Source organism: Microtus oregoni, unplaced genomic scaffold (assembly GCF_018167655.1).
Source record: "Microtus oregoni isolate MIOR12 unplaced genomic scaffold, Mior012 000113F_000, whole genome shotgun sequence".
In the NCBI taxonomy this organism is placed as follows: Eukaryota; Metazoa; Chordata; class Mammalia; order Rodentia; family Cricetidae; genus Microtus; species Microtus oregoni.
In genome coordinates, this window is record NW_024544739.1 from 689,060 (window position 1) to 710,868 (window position 21,809).

Genomic DNA, 21,809 nt, shown 5'->3' on the forward strand with positions numbered 1-21,809 from the left:
AAAGGAGGTTCTTATTTTGTTTTCAGAGAGGGTGAGAGTCTGTGGACTGCCGCTATCCCAATATGGTATTACGGATCACGACTTTTCTCATATGACCTCCGTCCACAGAGATGTCAGAAAAATCCTTCCCTAAGAGGGCAAGTTCTTTAGAAATAAAGGTTTATACAACAGAAGAGACATAGAAGATTTATTTGGGCACGCTGTTGAAAGGATAATGTGATGGAAGAAGGTCATTGCTTAATTAAATAAAGAATCTGCTTCCCTTGATAGGTTAGAACATAGGTGGGAGGAGTAAAGAGAACAGAATGCTGGTAGAAAGAGGAAGTGAGCTCAGAGATGCCATGCACCCCTCTCCCGGGCAGACACGGGAGCTCTGATCCCTGAGGCAGATGGCAATGCAGCCAGCCACCAGGTCAGACATGCTGAATCTTTCCAGGTAAGCGCACCTCATGCTGCAACATACATTATTAGAAATGGGTTAAAAGGCTGAAAATACTGGGCCAGGAAGTGTTTAAAAGAATACAGTTTTGTGTTGTTATTTAAAGGCATAAGCTAGGTAGGCAGCCATGGTACTGGGGACTCAGCCCCGCTGCTCAAATTACTACTATAAAGGGGGAAATTGAAGAAGGGAAGGAAGAAGAGAGAGAGAGAGAGAGAGAGAGAGAGAGATGGAAGAATGGATGAATTCAATCATTCATTGGAAAAATGAGTGAACCAAAGAATGAGGAGACCTAGAAGGATAAAATGTGCTGCATTCCCTGAGAGAGTCAGGTCATATGAAAGATGGACATTGTTTTGCACTGAGGAGGAGGATTTTTCCATTTTGCCTTCTTTGTGCTCCAAACCCAGCCACAAGAGTGATGATGAGGACTGGGAGAAGAAGAGGTGAGGGTGTACCAGAATTCCCTGGTATAAGTTATCACCCAAATTGTAGCCAAATCACCTGACCTGAGACAGCTAATCTACATGCTGGACCCTAACTGGCAGTTTGACAACTCTAACATTTTAACCAAGTTTGTGAAGATCAAGAAAGCAAAAATCGCCCCGTTAAGGGAGGCAGGATCCTTACATGATGGGAGTCAGACATCAATACCATACTGGTATTTGGGGGTCTGATGGGTTTGTGGGGTCTTTGCCACACTCCACCTAGCATCAGGGATTCCCTCGTTTACTGATTTGATGGAGATCGGTGCATTCATCATATGTGTGCATGTCACACATTAGTGGGCATCAATGTGTACATGTTTATCCTGTGTGTGGATGCGTCTGTCGATGAGATTTATAGCCCAAGTCCAACAGAACATGATCAATGAAAGGGAGCACTGTTTTCCAGATATGACAGGGCAATTATTTAAATGAACTCACAAGGGTTGGATGGCATGCAAAGGACCAATGAGAGTGCAAGGAGTACCGAATCCAGGCATGACAAAGTAGGTGGCAGACAGAATTCTGACAAAAGGAAGTAGATAGTGTGACGTCCATCCCACAGCAGAAGAGCAACTCGGCGGAGACACTTTTCTCTAAGCAGGAGGCTCCTGGTCACTCAACATGCTCCAGTGGAGTTCGAACATCCAGTGACTTACAGCCAGTACGGATTAAACTATTCATCAAATGAAACCTAATTTCTCTGATTTTGAGTATACATTTGTGTCCCTTCCTGATTAATCTACTCTTTATCCTCTTAAGTCCCAATACCTCACTCTGATATCTGTCACATCTTTCCAGTTGACATGTTTTTCCCTCAAGCTTTATCCCGCCCTGAGATCCTACAACTTTTGTCCCCTCTCCACTACTCCCTAGACAGCCATCTTGTCCTTTACCACACCAAGCATTCCCAGTCCATCCTTCTCCAAGGGGAAAGACCATAAATCCTGCTTTGTTTTGAGGCATGTATTTCTGTGATGTCCCATCCACCAAACATAATCCATCATTCACCAAAGAACAAAACATGTTCACAAATTTTTATTTTTCGAGCAAGAATATTCCATTGGAAAAAAATACCAGGATTAATAGAAGACCTGCGGTATCTCTGAAAAAAACACATTCCCCAAACACAGTTTGAAGTGTGCCCCTCAAATTTTGAGAATTTCACTTTAACTGATATTCAACAAATCATAGACATACATATGGAAGTCATTATTAAACTTGATGAAATACACAGAAGGTTTGGTGGGAACTTGGCAAATAATTTTACCTATCTCTTGGGTTCCATCTTTTTTGTTGTACTGCACAACTTTGCCTGCCAAGGAATCCCTGCCTAATGCCAAAGTCACCTCTACTGGAGGACATTCAGGCATGATGTGGACGTTGCCTTCAATGGAGTCATCAAGATGGTGGTAAAGGTACAGGACTGGATCATTCTCCTTGACAATGTAGAAACAGGTCATCCTGGTCTGCACCTCATCTGGGACCATGACACTGCACTCCTCCTTAGAGCCTGGCATGATGTGGAGGTTGCCTTCAAGGTAGTCATCCAGGAGGTGGTAAATATACAAGACCGGATCTTTCTTGTAGGTAATATAGAACCAGGTCTTCATGATTGGCACCTCCTCTAGGACCATCCCATTCCAGTCTTCCTTAGAGCCATTTGTGCCCTTGAATGTATGTTTCACTGCTCTGCCAACTATGGTGTTTGACAGATGAGTGTCTGTCACCTGAGGAAATGGCACATTATTAGGCAGGATATTAAGGTTTAAAATCCTTTCATCGCTGTGAAGCTCCAAGCCATAGACACAATCAATCCCATCATATTTCAACAAATAGAGAGAGGGATATGTTGGCATTTGATCTAGAATGATGGCTTTCCACTGGGTGACTGGTTCATTGGCTTCCTTCCAGCCATGAGAAATTCGGCGGCCAACAATATTCTCCAGGGCCTCAAAAGGCTTACTCAGTTTTTGCTTCTGGAGAGTTGGCCCATTCTTCTTCTGGAGAGGTGGCATGCATCTCATACTAAGAGGCATCTTTATCATGGTGGTAGATTTACTGAGATAGGCCACAACACTCCTGTTCCACTGTCTCTTGGCTCTCTTTCTGTGCTTGGGCTTCATAGCTGCCAATCTCTGCATTGGAAGAATTCTTCAGTTTTAATCAGACACAAAGTGGTTTCCTCCACCATAAGTGCCTGCAAGGTTAAGAAGGGGAGGATGCGATGTCAAGATTCTTTTCTGGAAGATCTTTGGGGAAGGTGATAAAGGCAGTGCTGAATAGATTTGGGCTGCCTAAATGTAATTTGGTCTTAAGAAATTCATAGGAAAATTATCAAACTATTGTCTACAGCTCAGTATATGTGTATCAGAGAAATATTCCTGCTGCCCAAAGGCAATGGACCTCTACTGAGAAACCTAATTCTGGACTGACTGTGTCAATGAGAGGAGACTGGATGCCTATGCCCAAAGTGAGAAAGAAAAATCTGAACAGATGGCAAAGAATTCGAAGGACAGCCACTTCTCTCCTTCCCACTCAAGCTGTTGGTTAGGTGGTTGATCCAAAACCACCTGCCCAAGGTCATGGCACTCCAGTCCACTGGTTCTATGTATTGTGTCTCCTAATCCAGACCCAGGTTTATTACATAAAGCCATTCCATGTCTTCACTAGAGAAGTGAGTTTTGTGAGACAAACTGCAAAAATAAAGACTCATTAATCTGGGCAACAGCACCATTTAGAAATAATTAATATCTTTTAAAACACATATGGACAAAGAGGATCTTCGCCCCTTTTGTGAACTGATAATTGGACATTGATAGCAAAGATAAAGTGGGAAGAATACCTAGCATTCACTGTCCCCACAGCTATCAAATATAGAAGCTGTTAACAACATAAATTTTAGACTCACAGGAGATTTGAAGGAAACCTCTCTGGGACTACAGAGGTCCCTGTTTCTTCCAAAACATATTTACCAAAAGAAAATGTCTTGGCTCTCCAGATTCCATCTTCTGGAAATGTTCAGCTGCCTAATCCTTTTGAACAGTTGTGGAGCCCAAGAGCTGAACTCACCTCCTCAGCCACCGTGAAGATAGTCAGCCCACCTTCACAGAAGACTAGTGCTTCATGTGGAACAGTGTTGGCACCACCAACCAAAGCTTTGTGACATCATCAAGACTCTAATTAGGTCATTAAACCCCTCATAGGCAGTTTTCTTCCCTTCTAACCCACAGAAATATCCAGCATACATGTCCTATAATGTTGCTCACACAGCCCCCTGGAGACCCAAAATAAAACCTCACTCATCTTCCCAAATACATGAGTCATATTTTGCCAGGTAACCCAATCTCTTTTTGTGCCTTTTCTGTAAAAAAGTCTTTGGTGTCTGAGTCAACAACTCACATTTTTTTTTCTAGCTCCAATCACTTTATTCGTTATCTACTATTGATTTTTATATTACTACATAATAATGAATATCAAAATTTCCACTTTGTTTCCTCCTCCCACTTTCTTCTCACTCCCCCACCAAACCTCTCCACTCCTACTCCAATTTAAATTGAGGGCGGGGTACCTTGACCTGTTTGAAGTCCAAGCCTACCCTTCATCCATCGAGATTTAGGAAGGCAAGCATCCACATAGAATATGATCACAAAAAGCCTGTATATGAAGTGCAGACAAATGTCAGTGCCATTATCATTGGCTTCTCAGTCTGGTCCAATTGTCAGCCACATTCAGAGCTTCCACTTTGATTCCATGTTCTTTCATTCCTAGGCCACTGGTTTAGTTGAAACCCCCTTTGTTCAGGCACAGTGTCTCAGTGTGTTGACCAAGCCATTTTATTCCTGATATCCTTGCTCTTATTCTCGATCAGTTGGCTATTCAACTGGAGTTTGGAAGCTCCATCTAGTTTTCTGATTTTTACCGTGACTTGATCTCCATCTTGGCCATACAAAAGTTCCATGGTGATATTCAAGATAGTCATCAGTCTGACTATAGGATAAGGCACCCATTGTGACTATAGACATGGCACAGTGCAGTCAACCTCTCCTCACCTGCCCAAGTTCCTCTAGGGGGTCACCCCATGCCTCTAAGAACCCCTCGAGAGATAATGATCTTGACAACCCCAGAATGGCCTACTCAATTAATATCATCAGTGTATGTGCATTAACTTGTGTGTGTGTGTGTGCGTGTGTGTGTTTAAATCACAATAAAAACAAATGGATTGTAATATTGAAATTTCTTCTCATCTTGAGAAGATTGTTTGCTACAGAAATACTGTCGTAGTAGTACTGAGATTGTAAGGTGTCTCAGCTAGGAGAAGTAACTAGAGGAATCCCCCAGGAGTTAGGCTCAGTGTCCCAGGAATTACACCCAAGGAAAGTCAATGAACTCATGGAAGGAAGATAAAACTCAGCCTAAATAACACTCCGAATCATTTAGGTGGAACATGAGATACTCTTGCAACAGTTTCAAGATGTCAAAGATGCCTGGACTAGAACATAAGAGGAACACAATGATATGGAGCTGAGATTGCATGGCAAATCTGATTGGATCTGGCAAAAGTTATGGAAGCATACCAAGGAAACCACCAGGGGGACAAAACCCTAAGAAATCTGTATGACAACATATCATGTTTACAATTCTGTGATTTTTAGACAAAGGAAAGATCCTAAATATGTCACTGCCACACTGGTGATGATTAACACATTCCATCGTAGTGTGACTCCCTGTTGTGTTGAAGATAACCTGTCAATTCTGTCTATTTAGGTACAGGGAAATTTGCATTGTTTGCAGAGATTAACTAACAGCATCATTTACTGAGAAGCAAAGGCAAGGCAAAGCAATCAGAGACATGTTGTTGAATGCTGATGATGTTATTGGGAGTTTTGTGGGTATTTTCTTAAAGGGAAATCATTGGTGACTCTCATGCATGAAGAGATCCTATCTCTGTGATGTGTCTGGAAGGACTGAAATAAATAAACTAAAATAGTTTTTTTTCTCACCTTCTAGTAACATTTTTTTTTGCTATATCCAAGTAAGTGTGTTGCATGAGTTTCTTCCACTCCTTCAGCCAATAGCCACTGAGATATCAGCCCATTGAGGTGTGGTCTCTCTCTCTTTCAAAAACCGACATTTACCTTCAGCTTGATCTCTTGCTTCCAGTTTCCCTTCCGGCCTCTATGCTTCTCTCCTGATCCCGCAGAGGGCTTTTGTCAGGGATGGTCATCTGTAAGTTTTTCCCTTTAAAGATAGAGTCATTCTATTAATCACAATTCTAAACTGGTGTGGGGGATTATTTGACTAAGGAAAGTAGAAAGCATACATAGAGGCAGGAAACCTTAACTTTGCAAATGACCCATTTGGAGGCCCTACTTCAGGCTCCTCTCTTCTCCTATTCTTGTTTTTTTATATTAGTTCAGGACAAGATTAAAACTCAATATAAATGTCTGTGAACAATGAATGAGTTAAGTATGTTTGACCACCTTGATGTCTGCCTGTCTGACAACAGGGGCAGAGTTCATGGGCATCTGACGCATAGCACAGGATTGTCAGCAATCAATCTCTGGTCCACCTAACTCTGCAGCATAAGCGTTGTCATGGTTGCTAATCTGATCCTCTTCATATGATCTCCATCCACAGAGATGTCAAAAAAATCCTCCCCTGAAAAGGCAGGTTCTTTTCAAATGAAAGATTATACAGCAGAAGAGACATGGAAGATTTATTAGGGCAAGATCTTGAACGGATAAAGTGATGGTAGTAATTCATTGCTTAATTAAATAAAGAAACTGCTTCCCCTGTTAATTTAGAACATAGGTGGGAGGAGAAAGAGAACAGAATGCTAGACACCATGATCCACTCTCGTGGGAAGTCGTGATAGCTCTCCTCTCTGAGGCAGAGGGCAATGCAGCCAGCAACCACCTTAGATCTGTTGAATCTTTCCTGGTGAGCACACTCGTGATGCTACATAGATTATTAGAAATGGGTTAATAGGCTAAACTAATGGGCCAGGCAGTGTTTAAAAGAATCGTTTGTGTGTAATTATTTCTGAACATTAGCTAGCGAGGCTGCCCTGGTGCTGGTTACACAGCTCCGCTGCTCAAATTACTACAGAATGGCACTCAGACATGTGGAAAACTGAATCCACTGATAGCCTGAGAAAGCCCGGGAACGAGTAAAGCATGTTTTCTTTTTAGCAGCTATATCTCGGGTCTGCACTACTTGCTAGTAGCAAGCAAGCACACTCATTTAAGAGAAGATTCCTGACTCACCTTCAGCTGCAAAACCCTGCTGCTGTTAAGTGGTCCTGCCACGAAACATTTAAATGGTGTTGATAAAACCCAGCTGAATGCTTGTTTGTTTTCAGCAGTAGCAGGAAAAAAATGTGATGTTTTAAAATGCCGGAATTCTGGGCCATCCTGCCGGAACAAACTCTGACTGTTTGAGTCAGGAGGGCCAGCTACAAAGAGAGGGCTTGAGTGTTGTCTTTTGCAGCTTGTTTGATGGCAAGGACCTTGAAACACTGTAGACTTGTGGCACTGAATGTGGCTCTGGCCGGTTCCTCAGCCATAAGGTTGGAATGGCAGAAAGCTAAGGAATAGGCTACATCTAGCTGGCAAAGCCACCTTTCGTCATATTGAGACTGCTGTGTAAATTAAGGATTCATGTGGTCAAAAAAACAAAGAGAGATATTGAGTAAAGAGAGATGCAAAGACAAAGAAAATTTTTAAATGATTTACAGTGTGTTAAAAATATGTGCAGGCTAAAAGATGAAGTTCTTAAAGTTAAAATAAAATGAAGAGAGTTGTTGGTTGCAGTAGTACACACCTTTAATCCCAACACTTGAGAGGCAGAGAGAGATTGACCTCTGTAACTTCAAGGTGTGGTAGCACATAACTTTAATCCCAGTGCCGAGAAGGCAGAGACAAACAGGTCTCTGTGAATACAGGTGTAGCACCATACACCTTTGATCCCAATGCTGGGAGGCAGGACATGTGGATCTCTGAAACTTCATGGACAGCCTGTTCTACAGAGTTATTCCAGGTCAAAGATACAGAGAACCTGTCTCAAAAGGCAAAAAATAAAAAGGAAAAATAAATTAGAGCTTAAATTGAAGCTAACAAAGATGGAAAATACACAGAGAATTTTGATACTCTATGCTATTGTGCTCTGTTTGAATCATTTGAATGCTGAGGAAGGAGCAATAGCTGCTAAAAGATATTTGTTTATAAATGCTGCTGAACTAATCCCACATAGATATTTAGAAAGTGCCTTGACTTTAAAATTTGGATCTAAGGACATGATGCTTTGGAAAGGAGGTTCTTATTTTGTTTTCAGAGAGGGTGAGAGTCTGTGGACTGCCACTATCCCAATGTGGTATTACAGATCACGACTTTCCTCATATGACCTCTGTCCACAGAGATGTCAGAAAAATCCTTCCCTAAGAGGGCAAATTCTTTACAAATGAAAGATTATACAACAGAAGAGACATGGAAGATTTATTTGGGCAAGCTGTTGAAAGGATAAAGTGATGGAAGAAGGTCATTGCTTAATTAAATAAAGAATCTGCTTCCCTTGATAGGTTAGAACATAGGTGGGAGGAGTAAAGAGAACAGAATGCTGCTAGAAAGAGGAAGTGAGCTCAGAGATGCCATGCACCCCTCTCCCGGGCAGACACGGAAGCTCTGCTCCCTGAGGCAGATGGCAATGCAGCCAGCCACCAGGTCAGACATGCTGAATCTTTCCTGGTAAGCGCACCTCATGCTGCAACATACATTATTAGAAATGGGTTAAGAGGCTGAAAATACTGGGCCAGGAAGTGTTTAAAAGAATACAGTTTTTGTGTTCTTATATAGGGCCATATGCTAGGTAGGCGGCCATGGTGCTGGGGACGCAGCCCCGCTGCTCAAATTACTACTATAAAGGGGGAAATTGAAGAAGGGAGGGAAGAAAAGAGAGAGAGAGAGAGAGAGATGGAAGAATGGATGAATTCAATCATTCATTGGAAAAATGAGTGAACCAAAGAATGAGGAGACCTAGAAGGATAAAATGGGCTGCATTCCCTGTGAGAGTCAGGTCATATGAAAGATGGACGTTGTTTTGCACTGAGGAGGAGGATTTTTCCATTTTGCCTTCTTTGTGCTCCAAGCCCAGCCACAAGAGTGATGATGAGGACTGGGAGAAGAAGAGGTGAGGGTGTACCAGAATTCCCTGGTATAAGTTATCACCCAAATTGTAGCCAAATCACCTGACCTGAGACAGCTGATCTACCTGCTGGACCCTAACTGGCAGTTTGACAACTCTAACATTTTAACCAAGTTTGTGAAGATCAAGAAAGCAAAAATCACCCCGTTACAGGATGGCAGGATCCTTACATGATGGGAGTCAGACATCAATACCATACTGGTATTTGGGGGTCTGATGGGTTTGTGGGGTCTTTGCCACACTCCACCTAGCATCAGGGATTCCCTCGTTTACTGATTTGATGGAGATCGGTGCATTCATCATATGTGTGCATGTCACACATTAGTGGGCATCAATGTGTACATGTTTATCCTGTGTGTGGATGCGTCTGTCGATGAGATTTATAGCCCAAGTCCTACAGAACATGATCAATGAAAGGGAACACTGTTTTCCAGATATGACAGGGCAATTATTTAAATGAACTCACAAGGGTTGGATGGCATGCAAAGGACCAATGAGAGTTCAAGGAATACCGAATCCAGGCATGGATTCTAACACTCCTACTGTTAGTGTGTGTGGTTTGATGACTGCCTTGAGTTTTAGTAATGTTTCTTTTACATAAGTGGGTGCTTTTATATTATGGGCATAGATATTCAGGATTGAGACTTTGTCCTCATGAATTGTTTCTGTTAAGAGTAAAAATGTCCATCTCCATCTATTCTGATTGGTTTTAATTTGAAGTTGACCTTTTTTTTGTAATCTCTAATTGTTTATGGCAGTTTTTACCTCCTTTTAAAGGTCCTCTATTATTTTCATATAATTCATTTTGGGTCAATTTCTTCTAATTCTTCTGGAGTAGGCTGTACAATTCTTCTTATTTCGGAGTCCCTGGATTCTGGTGATGTCATGTTGCCTTTCAGGTTGCTGGAGGAATTCCTGCTTTCGCACTTTCCCATCTTTTATTTCAAATGGAGCCAGGAGGGGCCTGGTGTCTTGGTACAGACTTTGCTGTGATGACTCTCTGGGTGTATCTCCTCAGTGTAGAAGCAGGAATCATTCCACTCCATATGAAACTCTTCAGCACCGAAAAATGTACGCCTCGTAATCCAATGACCCACAGACAACTGGGCAAACTTGTGGGGCAAAGCTGGGTCCAGTAGAGCACAGGAGACCCTGCCACCAAGCTGAAGATCCCCATACTACCTTTGGGGTCCTTGCGGCCTGCCCGGTAGGCAAGCACTCACCTCTCTGGGTGGGTAGCCTTAGTGTAGGAACAGAAACCTGTTCTGAGCAGAGGACCTTGCAGACCACACTGGCTTTGGGGGAGTGTTAAAAAAGATAGCCTTGCTGAATGAGCTGTGGGAGAAGGGTTTGTGCTCTCTTCTGGGACAATCCTCCCCTGGATAACACACACTCACCAGTCCAGATGGAATTCCTCAGCACCAAAACAGGGACATCAGGTAACCCAATGAACCTGGGATAAAAGGAAGAACGTGGCAGGCAGGGCAGGTTCCGGAATAGCACAGGAGACTCTGCCTCCAAGCTGAAGGTGCCCGTGCTAATTTTGGGGGTTGTTGAGGCCAGCCAGGTAGGCAGGCACTCACATCTCTGGGTGGCTAGCCTCAGTGTAGGAGCAGAAACCTGTTCCTGAGCAAGGACCTTTCAGAGCAAGCAGGCTTGGAGTGGGGGTTGTCGGTAAGAAAGACAACCCTTCAGAAGGAGCTTGGGGAGGGGGGTTTATGCTCTCTTCCGGGATTTCCACCCCTGGATCACACACACTCACCCCTCCAGATGGATCTCCTCAGCACCTAAACAGGACAGCTGGTAGCCCAATGAGCCTCCTTCTCCATCTTTGAAAAAAAGATGGTTAATTTTGACCATCTTCACAAAAAACTGGAAGTGAACACATCAGGCAGGTGATGCTGAAAACTGCTCAAATTCCTGAAAATCTATTCCTTATATAGACCCTACTTTGGTAAAGCCCACACAGGCACAAAGCACAGAAATACATCCACCTTCTACGTTAGAGACTAATCAATGTGCCCATAAGTAACTCAGTGTTTCTCCATCTGCTCAAACGCTGCTGGTAATTTCTTTACCTACAATAGGAACTGTAGAATTTTGGGAATCTGCCCAAGAATCTAGGATCTTCCCTATGTGAACAAGGGTCTCTAACACTATCTATATCAACACAATGAATTGTAGGGACTCTGCTACCGTCTAATAGGGCTTTGAAACATCTAATTTCTTCCCAATAGTCTAAAATTTTTCTTCATCTATCCAACATACTATAAGGTTTACAAGAAGTTAAGAACATGACAAATCTAGATAGAAACATCAGGGAAATTTTTGTCTTCACTAGAACACATAGAACATTTATCATTTTCTCAATGTGCTCACGAAAATCCTTAATATAATCCATGGTCTCTAGGAAATTTGCTATTTTGAAATTTCCTAACAGAGTCTCGACAGCTACAGAGGTAACTTTGCTTGCCCAAGTACTTTGTCTTTTATGCAAAGGACTTCAAAACAGTCAGTATATTCTTCAAAAAATTTGAGGCAATAGCAATATTCCCAGAATACCTTGGGGCATTTTTCAGGTGTGAGAGAGGGTGTGGAAACTTCTCAGTCTGCTGCAAGCATAATAGACACTTGGTAACAAACTCTAATGCCTAGATGATTTCTAAGTTCTGCCGTAGATCTGCAGATTCTTTTTTCCCTTCTGGCTATGGGAATATAAGAGCTTTGAAACCTGCATATGGGCCTCTGGAACATGTTATATCATCTGAGGAAATGCTGAAATTAGCATAATTAGCTGAAGAGACTCTGCAAATTTCTACACTTTTCAAAGCAGTTCCAGTGCCATATAAAAATTCTCCATCTACCCAAGTGACCAGGGGAACATTCCATGTGTACCAGGGCATCTGGGTGTTTTGTCATCAAGATAAACAACTCCAGCATCTTCTTGTTCTGATGAAATGATTGTGGGAACATGCCCAACATCACAAGGAACTCTGAAAATGTCCAAATCTGCACAGGGACTCTTAGAGTATTCCTATGCTTCAAAGGACACTGTGGAGAGTCTCTTACCTGCCAAAGGCACAATTGGAAATTTGACATCTGTAAGAAATACAGTAGGACATTTTGCATCAAGGATAGAACCTCTGATGTTTAAACAAAATACCCAGACACTGTTAGAATCTTTGCAATCTAGTCAGGTATATTTGTGAGTGTCAGGGTGCAGAAGGGCTTGTGGCCCCTTCTGTATCCACAAGGGTCTTTGGACTTATCTGTGTCTGCAAAAGGAACTCTAGTGACATTGCTGTGTAATCAAGGAACTAGGAAGTATCCTGCTTCATCCGAAATCCCTCAGAAAACTTCCCTGTCTGTGCAAAATTCTTTACAGTATCCACCATCTGTCGCCAGATCTCTGAAACCTTCTCAATCTGAAAAGAGCACACGAGGGTCTTTGTCCTCTCTTCGAGGTACTGGAATATCTAGCTCTGGTTCTCAGGAAATATTCCAAATTTCTGTGAGTTCAGGATATCCTGAACATTTTCTATATTTTGGATCACCTCTGGAAATTTCTTTGTATGCACAAGGAACTCTGTGATTTTTTTTTTCATTTCCTCATGGAGAACTTTATCTTTACCTCATTTTTTTGCTAATCTATAATCATCTCAACTTGTCTGAATGAATCTCAGCCATTTGTCTTCTGTCAGAGAGCCTGTGGTAATCTGTCCATTTATCCCAGGTCCTACATAATCTTCACCATTTAATAAAGTGCCTAGAAGATTTTCATCACATGTCCCAAGTAATCCAGCATTTCTAATCTCTGCTCATCTGCCTCTAGAAGTTAATGTATCTGATCACTGAGTCCATCAGCATCTTCAAAAGGAACTCTGGGGCCTTTGTTATCTTCTGCAGACATCCAAGTAAAAGTCCAAAATACAAATAGTTATCACGGGCAATGTCACTTAAAAGAGAGACATTAGAAACTTCTCCATCTCATGAAGGAAGTTCAGTATATGATCCTTGTCCTCAGGAGACTCTGGGACTTTACTCCTTTTCCCAGGTGAGCTAATCAACTTTTCAATGTCCTCAAGAAATTTTAGGTTCCTGTGTATTTACACAAGGGTCTAGCCACGCTGCACAAAGGAGTCTAGGACAACATACATGCTCAAGGGCTACCAGGAACTTCCTCATATACACAACATACATTATCATGTTCACCTCTGCACAAAGTACATTAGCATATGCATCATGTACCGCAGAGTCTCAGGGATATAGCCAGCATGCCAAAAATGGTAGAAACTTTGAAATCTGTTCCAGGGTCTACAAAATTTTTGTAGAACTTTTGCTACCACCCTGGGACTCCCCAAGATAATCATCATTTTCATCAGGTATATGCAAAACTTCGACAACTACCTGATGACATGTGGAATCTGATGAGCCATGGGAACATTCTGTATATGCCCCAGAAAACTTCAGTTATTTCCATTCTTTCCAGTGCCTTTTAAAATCTAAACTGTCAGAAGAAGAAACTTTCATTACTCTAAATCTATGCAAGGCTATCTAGGGCCCTATGTTTCATTCTATGGGAACTCTTGGATATTGGAATTCTGCACAAAGGGTTCACCAAAGAGATCCATCTGCTCCAGACACTTTATGACCTTTGACTTCTTAAAAAGGGCAAATGATGATTCCTTTATCTGGGCAAAGCACTCTATCCTCTTTCCTAGAGTCTTTGGAAATTTCCTTATCTGTTTAGTGAGTTCCAGACATTCATTATCTTTACTAGAAGTTGTGGAATCTTGCCTTTATTCATGTGGAAAAAACACTCTGGAAGTTACTACCTGTGCACATGGAAATCTAGTATTATCCAATTCCTCAAGAGTGGATTTGATATCTTCATTATCTACTCCCATGACTCTAGGATTAATTCCACATAACAAAGTGGAGTTAGGAATATTTCCATCTGTTTCATGGATGCTCAGACCTCCTGTGTCTATTCAGGGTGTTCCAAGAACACCTGCACCTTCCCAAGAGGTATAGGAATCCATCGTTAATCAGAGGAGAACAGAGACTTTTCCATATGCCAATGATTATCTCTTTCCGATGAACTGATGCAAATTCTTAATTTTCAAAGTGGAAATTAAAAGACTGGTTATCTCCCAAAGGGGTGTTTAAAACTGCTCTGTCTATTTCAGGGCCTGTAGAAAAATTTCATTCTGCCTCAAGGACAAAACGCCTTTTCTGTTCTACACTCCAACATACTGGGAGCTTTTCTCTCTCTTCCCAAAATAAATCAGAACTGTACACACCTACTAGAAGCATCTAGATTCTTCACCAAATGTCCAAACTTATCTAAAACATTCTCTATCTTCCCAAGAGTCTCTGGGACCTACCCCACCTACACCAGGTACTCTGGAACATTCCCTACTTGATCAGTTGTGGTAGAAAATATCTGTATACACAAAAGTGACTCTAGGATAAACAACACATAAGAACGCATATGAAGGACGTTCATTATCTCTCCAAGGTACTTTGTGATAGTGTATATCAGGACAAGAGTCTCTAGGACATTGCCCATTTGTCCAAGGGTCTACAGAATCATCCAGACCTTCCCACAAAGTGCAAGACACTTCTTTTTTTTTTTTTTTTTTTTTTTTTTTTTTTTTTTTTTTTTTTTTTTTTTGGTTTTTCGAGACAGGGTTTCTCTGTGGTTTTGGAGCCTGTCCTGGAACTAGCTCTTGTAGACCAGGCTGGTCTCGAACTCACAGAGATCCTCCTGCCTCTGCCTCCCGAGTGCTGGGATTAAAGGCGTGCGCCACCACGGCCCGGCAAGACACTTCTTATAATCAAGGGTTTGTGGCAAAGTTCCCATCTCTCCCACAAGAAACACATATTTCCTGCCCAGGGAATATTGTAATATGTTTCAGCTTCTCAAGTTATTCTAGAAACATCTTCTTCTCTCCAGAAAGTAGAAGTTCTTTAGATGTGCACGGTGCTCGGCAACTTCAACCTGATTCACAGAGTAGTTGGGAAATTCCCAATGGATTCCAAAGTCATCAGAAACTATAACATCTTGCCTAATGGTTTTTAAATATTCAGTGTCTTCATCTGTGAGTCTTGAAACATTGACACCTCTTCTAGTAAATCTGGGACTTTCAATGTTTGCCCTAAGTGCTCTGTTCCTTTCTGTTTCTGATTAATAAATTCAGGAATCATCATCTCTCCAAAAATCTGTTCAAATTTCTCTATCTTCTAAATGTTCACTGAGACCTACCCCTTCTGTAGTAGGGACCTCCCAATATTTATTATCAGCCCAATTGTACTCAAAATTGTCTAGAGCTGCCAAAGGGATTCTCAGATTATCACCACTTAAGTAAGGGTGTTTAGGAGATTCATTATCCTGGCTCTTGGAACTTCCATATCAGCACAATCATTTGTAGGACATTCAAAATCTGAAAAAGAACCTATAGAAATGTTCATATATTCTCAAGAAGACCTAGAACCTTATTTATCCCAAGAGGCTGGTGTCCATTCATCATATATTCCACAAGATTGTGGACCTTCTCGATCTTCAAAAGATCCTTTAGGAACATCAATATCTACACATGGTGCTCTCCAAAAGTCTGCAGTAACAGCACCATTATTAGCTCAAATTGTTCCAAAAATTCATGCTTCTTTGGAGTGGCCTCTGCGTTCTTCCCAATATTGCTTAAGAGACAACAGATTCTTTGACATTTTATATAGAGATTTGTAGTATTTTGAAATCTCTCTCAAGGTCTATAGACACTCTGACATCTATTATAGAGACAATGAGATTTTCAACAATTGTCAAAGGTGCACAGGCCTTCTATAACTGAACAAGTGACATTGAGATAACCAACAATTTCTTATAGAGCTCTGGGATTTTCTCCATCTAACCAACACGTTGTGAATACTGCCTCATCTCAAAGGGGGCCTGATAGAATTTCATTTATGGACAAAGATTTAAAACAAATGTGTTCATGCAAACAGCTTACTTTATGAAACCACTGAAGCAAAACTGTCCAGTAAATGCATTGTCTGCACAAGGGGCTCTAGGAATGTCCATATCAGCAAAGGAATCTCTTTGACACTCACCATATTTTCATAGTTCTTCAGATACTTCCCTGTCACTTGAAGAGGCTTCAGGCACTTGTTTGGAACAAGGGCATCCAGGGCAGTCCTTAGCATTAGCATTATCTGATCTAGGAGACCTTGGGCTATCTGAATATTCATGGGGGCACTAGAAACACCATGATCTACCCATAGCACTCTAGAAAAACCATCTTCTACCAAAAGGAATATAGAACTACACCACCTGTCCAAAATACTCTAGCACATCTCCTTTATTCAGTGCAGATTCTAAAACAGGCCCCCGTATGCCAGAGACATCAGAATATTTCATCTACAAAGGAGGCTTGTAATATATCAGACTCTTCCCCAAGAACTTCAGAAACTTTTCCATTTACCTCACGATCTCTGGAAATTTCATTCTCTGCCAAAGTACTGTGGGACCATCTATATCTGAGAAAGAAATTTAGGAGGATCAGTATCTATGGAGGAATCCCTGAAAACTTCTACTCCTGAGCAAGCATCTATGGGTTCCACTCCACCTGCATCTGGAAAGAGGTTCACTCTCCCTCTCAGAAAAAATGTTGTCGGGACACATCGTTATATTTACAAGAGGATTCACCAACTCAGAAAACCTAAGCCAGAGTTTTATGATTTCACAAAAGTCTCTGAGATTGTCTATTTCAGCAGATAGACATTCAATAAATGCTTTTGTTTCTCCAGATATTTTCTTATACCTAAATAGGCTTCAGGCACTTGTTTTGAACACTGGCATTAAGGACAGTCATTATCATTATCTGATCTAAGAAATCTTGGACTAGGGAATACTCAAAGGACCATGAGAAACATCACCATCTATGCATAGCACTCTAGAAAAGGCGTCTTCTACCCAGGGGATGATAGATACTTCAGCACCTGCCCAAAATGCTGTAGCACATATGGGTCTTTCAGTACAGACTCTAAAACTGGCCCCCCTTATGCGAGAGACATAAGAAATTTGGCATCCCCCAAGAAGCTGGTAACATATCAGACTCTTATCTAGGGATTTCAGAAACTTTTCCGTCTACCCTAGAAACTCTCAAAATTTCATTCTCTGGCCAAAGTACTATAGGACCATCTGTATGTGCAAAAGAAAATTTTGGACCATCAGTATCTCTGGATGAATCTCTGGGACCTCCTCCACTGGACCTAGGTTTTCTAAGACCCACTCTACCTGCATCTGGGACTTGGTCATTATCCCATTCAGCACAACATTGTCAGGAAATATCTTAAGTTGCACAAGTAGATTATCCTCTCAGCAAGGCTATACAGGAAATTCCTTGCATTCCCAAGAAGCTCTGGGACTGTCCATCTCAGCATAGGAATCACTTGGACATGCATCATCTGCTCAAGAGTCTCCAGATAATTTTTGTTCTCCCAAGGGGCTTCAGTCCCTCCTTTGACACTTGAGACTTTAGGACAGTCATCATCTGATACTGGAATGCTTCAACTTTCTTACTCTCATTATGGTACAATTAAACTCCACCATTTCACAAAAGTTTTCTAGAAATAACATCTTCTTACAATAAGGTTACAAAAACTTCAACAACTTCCCAAGATTCCTTAGAATATCAACTTCCCCCAATGTAGACTCTGCAACCTTCCCTTACACAAGAGACCTCAGAAACTTTGCCAACAGCAAAAGAGTTTTGTAAGACCTCAGATACTGTGTCAGGTGCTTTAGAAACTTTACCATTCTTTATAGAGGCTCTGAGACAATTTGTAATTCTGAAAAATGTACCTGAGGCCATTCAGTATATAACCACAAGAATATGGAGCCCCGAAGACCTATTTATTTTACATTTGGAAATACCACATCATCCCAATGGCTTCTAGAACCTATACTATCTACCCAAGAAGGAGTGGGAACTTTCTTTTCAATGGAGTCTTTAAGAATGTCTACTTGTGCACATGACAGTTCATTCCTATTCCTTCTCATGAGACTGTCTGAGCTCTTACTCTTATCACAATAAAAGCCATAGAAGTTCCAATTCAACCAAAAAATAGTGCAGCATGCTTCATTTATTAAATGAAGTATCAGATATTTACTTTTAGAAATGGATGCCTTAAGATCATTCACGTCTGCCAAAAGTAGGCTCGCACTTGCATATATATCAGAAAGGACTCACGCTCTACCGCTACCACTCCCAGGATTGTTTCCAAAGTATCATCAGAATTGAACTTCATATCTAGTTCCACTCCTACAAAATATCAAAGATGTTCTCCCTCTCGACTAGGTTGGTCAAAACATTTGTAATCAAAGAAAACAAAATCAAAACTTGATTCTAAAGAATCATGCCTCAAATCTGTGCCAACAGAAGATAAAGGCTTGAAATTTCACCATTCTCCCAAAAACGGGCAGAGATTTTGTTTCTATCAATGTTGCTGCAAGGCTTAATACTGAGCCTAAAGAGAGCCTCACTACTACTTCTGCAAAGGGAGTTTGAAATCCTCACAACCTTATTAGGAGGGCCTCAGATTTTCTCCTCCTTCCCATGGAATTTCTAGATATTTCAAATCTACCAAAATCAAATTGGAACAGGTCCCCTCTAACATGGAAGTTGTTCATGTTTCCCATTCAGAACATGAAGGCTGCCTAAATGCAATGTTTCTATATGTACAGATATGTACAGCTCAACACATCCTTGAGGAAACAATAATTCTTGCATTACTACTTAGGCTCTTGGAAGATTGTTATGAGATTTGCCTTAGACTATCAAATATTTCTCATTGGGTATGTATGTTTGCATTGTGAAAATTAGCTGGATGCTAGTGCAGAGCCAGACTCTTATTGATTACCCATGATGCCTTGCGACCTTCCACTTTTGATCCTGGATGAATTGCATATTACTATTTTATCAAATATGACTGGAGCCCTCCTCTCTTTGAATAAAAACAATTGGGATTTCTCATTTGCTGAAGATAGTCTCATAACTTTCCATTCTAAGAAGAGGTTTTCTGTAGTCCTGTTTCCAAGAGACCTCATATATACTTTGTTTAATGAAGGTTTCATGAGAACTACCCTGTGTAAAACTGGGCCATCATCCTTTTCTCCATTAAGAATGTGTACTTACACCTAATCCACCTATCTCAGGAAGATTAGGAAGCATTGTCTTTGACTCAAGGAAACTCATACATTCCTTTTATTCACAAGGTGACATTTGAGATGTTATTTTGAATAATACTGCATCCTACCTTGTAGGATTCTGTCAAGAACACTCAAGAATTTTATTCTGTTTTAAACTAATTCCAAATTATGCTGCTCTAAATAAAAATGATTTAAACTTTTACTATTTGGTACAGGTAGTTAGTGAAATGCATTGCTCCCTGTAGGTTTTGGGTCCCTGTCATAACTTTAAAATTAGAAACTGAATCCTAAGCTATGTTTTTCAATCGAATCACTAGAAATCAACTGGCCCCATCACAGCTGCCCATACATGGAATAAGTAAACAACCAGAAAAAGAAGAAAAAATCTAGCTGCTGACGGGCACCAAGGCATAATGAAGAAAGCTCTTGCTGATGCATAACTCTCCTAGAGAGAAATAATGATAAGAAAGCTCTCAAGAAGTATTGGAAGTTAAAGTGCAATAATGGGACCTTCCTTCTCTAAATGGGTTAGTAAGAACATGTACCAACAACAGGATGTTGAATAATACTTCTCCCTTGTGTGCAAGGGTTTTCCAACTTATACACTTGCCCTACAGAGGTCTCAAAATTTACCCTTTCTCATGAGGAGCCAATGCCTGGACTCTCCTCAAGTTAGCTTCCTCCATTGATTTCACTGAAGAAACTGTCAGACATCCCTCCTAGGACAAAGCTTACTCCTGACTTTCGCCATTTGACAAATGTGGTCTCAAGGGTTCATTTTTTGGCAAAAACCTTCAAGCTTTACCTTTGAATATAAAGGGCCCAGATTAAATAATCCTTTCTCCACTGACAATGTAAAAGTGAGATTCATGTTTTGCCCATATTCAGTCCAGTATAGTGAAAGGGGTACTATGAATACAAACTTCAACCACAAAATTTACAAAGATCCCATTTTTTCCATAGGGTGTCTGGAATAGTCCATAATGGTGAAAAACATGTCAGAATTGGTATCCATGACCAAAGGGATTGCAAATAATTCACTTAGTATAAATAGAGATTCAGATCTAGCCAATGACCCTGGGAGGCCTTAGAACACCCCCCTGCTTCCATGGACACATTTAACTTGACCATTGGACTCATATTACCTCAGTGCCAATCCCAGGGCCTACGACTGCTAGGGAAACATTTTCGTAAACATGGGACCTCACAAGACTTTAGGTAGAGGGAAAAATATAAAAAGCTTAAATTAATAATCATGGACTCTGCCTAAAATGTACCAGTCAGAAATGCAAAAGGTTCATATCATTCATGTAAATGAAGAGTGCCTGTATGTTTCCCAACTGCCCCCACCCAAATAATTACAGAGAAAATTACAATATCACTTAAAGAATTAACTCAGTCTTCTTTTTAGCTAACACTTACATCTTTAATTAACCCATTTCTGTTCATCTTTGTTTCACCGTATGGCTCTGGCCAACTGGAAAATTCTGGTATACTTCTCCTTGAGCAGGCACATGGCCTCTCCTGGAATCCACCTAATCTCTTTCTATATCTCTTCCAGCCTGACTAAATTCCACCCTGCCATAGGTCAAAGCAGATTTATTCATTAACCGGGAAAGAAAAACATATATACACGGGCATCCTACATCACTTACATTGATGGATATGCACAGACCAATACAACTCTTCGGAAGCAGGAAAGTTTATACTACCACTAATCATGAAGAAAGAGCATTGTAATTGTTTCTTGTAATCTTCCCAATATTTGATGTAATATATGGGTCATGGAAGTTGGAAACACATTAGGAAGCAAATGATGACTAAAATAATCTTACTCAAGTTAAACTTGTTCTTTCCCTTCTACACAATGGTGTGATTCAAACTTGATATTTGGTCATACATTGACAGGCATTTCCTCACATAGCAAGACTATTCAGAATGACCTCAGAAGTTTCCCCCATGAATATCATCTCCCCAAAATGTTCCTTTTATCAAGGCATCTCACACTGTGCATTTTTGATGACTGGTTATCTGAAGATCTTTATGATTAAAATAGCTGTTTGGCCTTTCTGCAATTATAAATAGCACTCAAGGCTTCATCATTCTGTTTAAGGAAATTCATAAAAATATGTGGGTTTTACTAAAGTCATCCCAGAATTTCCATTTCTCTCAAGGTGAACAGGATCAAAGGATCCTCAGATCATCCCCTCTTTGCTTGTTGGCCTCAGAAATATCCCCATAATGGAGATATTTCCACTCTAACTACATCCACTTTAAAAATACATGAGTACCCAAAGAAATTTAATCTTGCTCTGCTTTGAAGTGACAGAGTCTGAAATTAGGACATCTTTGCTTCATTAAAGTCACCAGATTGAAGAGGTCTCAACCTTCATTCACACATCAATGTAGCTGATGAGAACTGGAGCCTGCCAATGACTGATACATGATGTTCAGATTGCTGCCAGCCCTTCCA

The 21,809-nt window shown here is 40.9% G+C and overlaps 1 protein-coding gene across 1 annotated transcript; it reads right to left on the reverse strand.

Moving 5' to 3' along the window:
• Positions 1 to 2,093: 2,093 nt before the first annotated feature.
• Positions 2,094 to 2,906, reverse strand: LOC121443806 (spindlin-2-like; the record flags this gene model as incomplete). The annotated part of the gene is made up of 2 exons (XM_041645586.1): positions 2,094 to 2,311; positions 2,459 to 2,906. Coding segments are annotated over 2 exons (666 nt in total), but the record flags the coding sequence as incomplete, so codon positions are not given.
• Positions 2,907 to 21,809: the final 18,903 nt, after the last annotated feature.